This window comes from Nicotiana attenuata, unplaced genomic scaffold (genome assembly GCF_001879085.1).
Source record: "Nicotiana attenuata strain UT unplaced genomic scaffold, NIATTr2, whole genome shotgun sequence".
Taxonomy (NCBI): domain Eukaryota; kingdom Viridiplantae; phylum Streptophyta; class Magnoliopsida; order Solanales; family Solanaceae; genus Nicotiana; species Nicotiana attenuata.
The window spans coordinates 595-2,119 of record NW_017700736.1 but is presented as its reverse complement, the minus strand read 5'-3'; the positions used below and the strand labels follow the sequence as shown (position 1 = coordinate 2,119).

The 1,525-nt window shown below is 39.1% G+C and overlaps 1 protein-coding gene across 1 annotated transcript; it reads right to left on the bottom strand.

Annotated features, from left to right (window-relative positions):
- Window positions 1–5: 5 nt before the first annotated feature.
- LOC109222755 lies at window positions 6–659 on the bottom strand. Its single transcript, XM_019387073.1, has one exon. It carries the CDS (start codon window positions 657–659, stop codon window positions 6–8), a length of 654 nt encoding a protein of 217 aa, XP_019242618.1.
- Window positions 660–1,525: the final 866 nt, after the last annotated feature.

Below are 1,525 nucleotides of genomic sequence, written 5' to 3'. Positions count from 1 at the left end.
GTCTACTACTTGCATAAACCCTCTTGTTCAGTCCAAAGATCTAAGAATCTGAAATACTTTTTAGGCTCCAATTGTGGATTAGAAGTGGAGACAAGCAAAGGAGCATGATCAGAGCCAGTTCTGACCAAGTGTGTGATAGAGATATCTGCAAAATTCTGTAACCATTCCGAGTTAACAAGAGCTCTATCCAGTCTTGCCCATATCCTCTTAGTAGGTGCCCAGCCATTACACCAGGTAAAAGGACTTCCAGTGTAACCAAGATCCAAAAGGCCACTATCCACAATGCAGTTGATGAAGGGCAAGCTCTTAGACATATTGTGAATTTTCCCCCTTTTTTTCTCCTGAGGATCAGTAATAGCGTTAAAATCCCCAATCACCATCCATGGAGAGCTAACTCCATTAGAAAAAGATTTGATGCTATCCCATAGAGGCTCCCTGAGATGAGCTTTGCATTTAGCATACACTAAAGTCATGTATAAAGTCTCCCCATTATTATCAATTGAGCAATTGATAAGTTGAGGAAGGTCTTCAATAACAATACAATTGATAGAGCTATCACCAAAGAACCAGATTTTATTGTTGCAATTAGCATATGCAAAATCAAACCCAAGTCCTCTTCTAAATTTCTCTAACTTTTTCCTTCCGCAGAAAGGTTCCATGAGAGCAATGAATAAAAGGTTGTGAGTTCTTGTGAGTTGCTTAAGTCTGTCAAAGGCACCTTGTGAAGTGATGCCTCTAATATTCTAAATAAGAGACTTAATCATTAAAAAGATGTAGATTTATCATCATTGTCCTGTGAAAATTTCACAGGAGGAATGCCTTTGCCTCTTCTATTACCTCTGCCCTCCCTAAAGGTGAGTCCACCTCTGGTTAATGAGAGTCTACCTCTGGTTACCTCATGCCCCCTGGGTGAGAGGTGGTGTCTGTCAGTAACATCTCCAAAAACTTGAACAATTTCATCTAGTGGTGGTGATTGATGTGAGAAAGCTTCTAGCAATCTGTTAGCATGATCATCACTGGTAGCAGATTGAGCATCAAGACTTTTCTCACTTTCAGACTGATCTTCAACGCTTTCACAGTCATTCTCAGAATCACTAACAACTTGATCATTTCCAGCAATTTCTGAATCTTCCCCTTCAAATTCGGAATCTACATTGTTTTCCCCCTTTCTTCTCCTGAGGATCAGTAATAGCGTTAAAATCCCCAATCACCATCCATGGAGAGCTAACTCCATTAGAAAAAGATTTGATGTTATCCCATAGAGGCTCCCTGAGATGAGCTTTGCATTTAGCATACACTAAAGTTATGTATAAAGTCTCCCCATTATTATCAATTGAGCAATTGATAAGTTGAGGAAGGTCTTCAATAACAATACAGTTGATAGAGCTATCACCAAAGAACCAGATTCTATTGTTGCAATTAGCATATGCAAAATCAAACCCAAGTCCTCTTCTAAATTTCTCTAACTTTTTCCTTCCGCAGAAAGGTTCCATGAGAGCAATGAATAAAAGGTTGTGAGTTCTTT

What these genes read in the sequence shown, in the direction of transcription:
- LOC109222755 (XM_019387073.1), bottom strand. Translation starts at nt 659, where the DNA reads ATGGAACCTTTCTGCGGAAGGAAAAAGTTAGAGAAATTTAGAAGAGGA.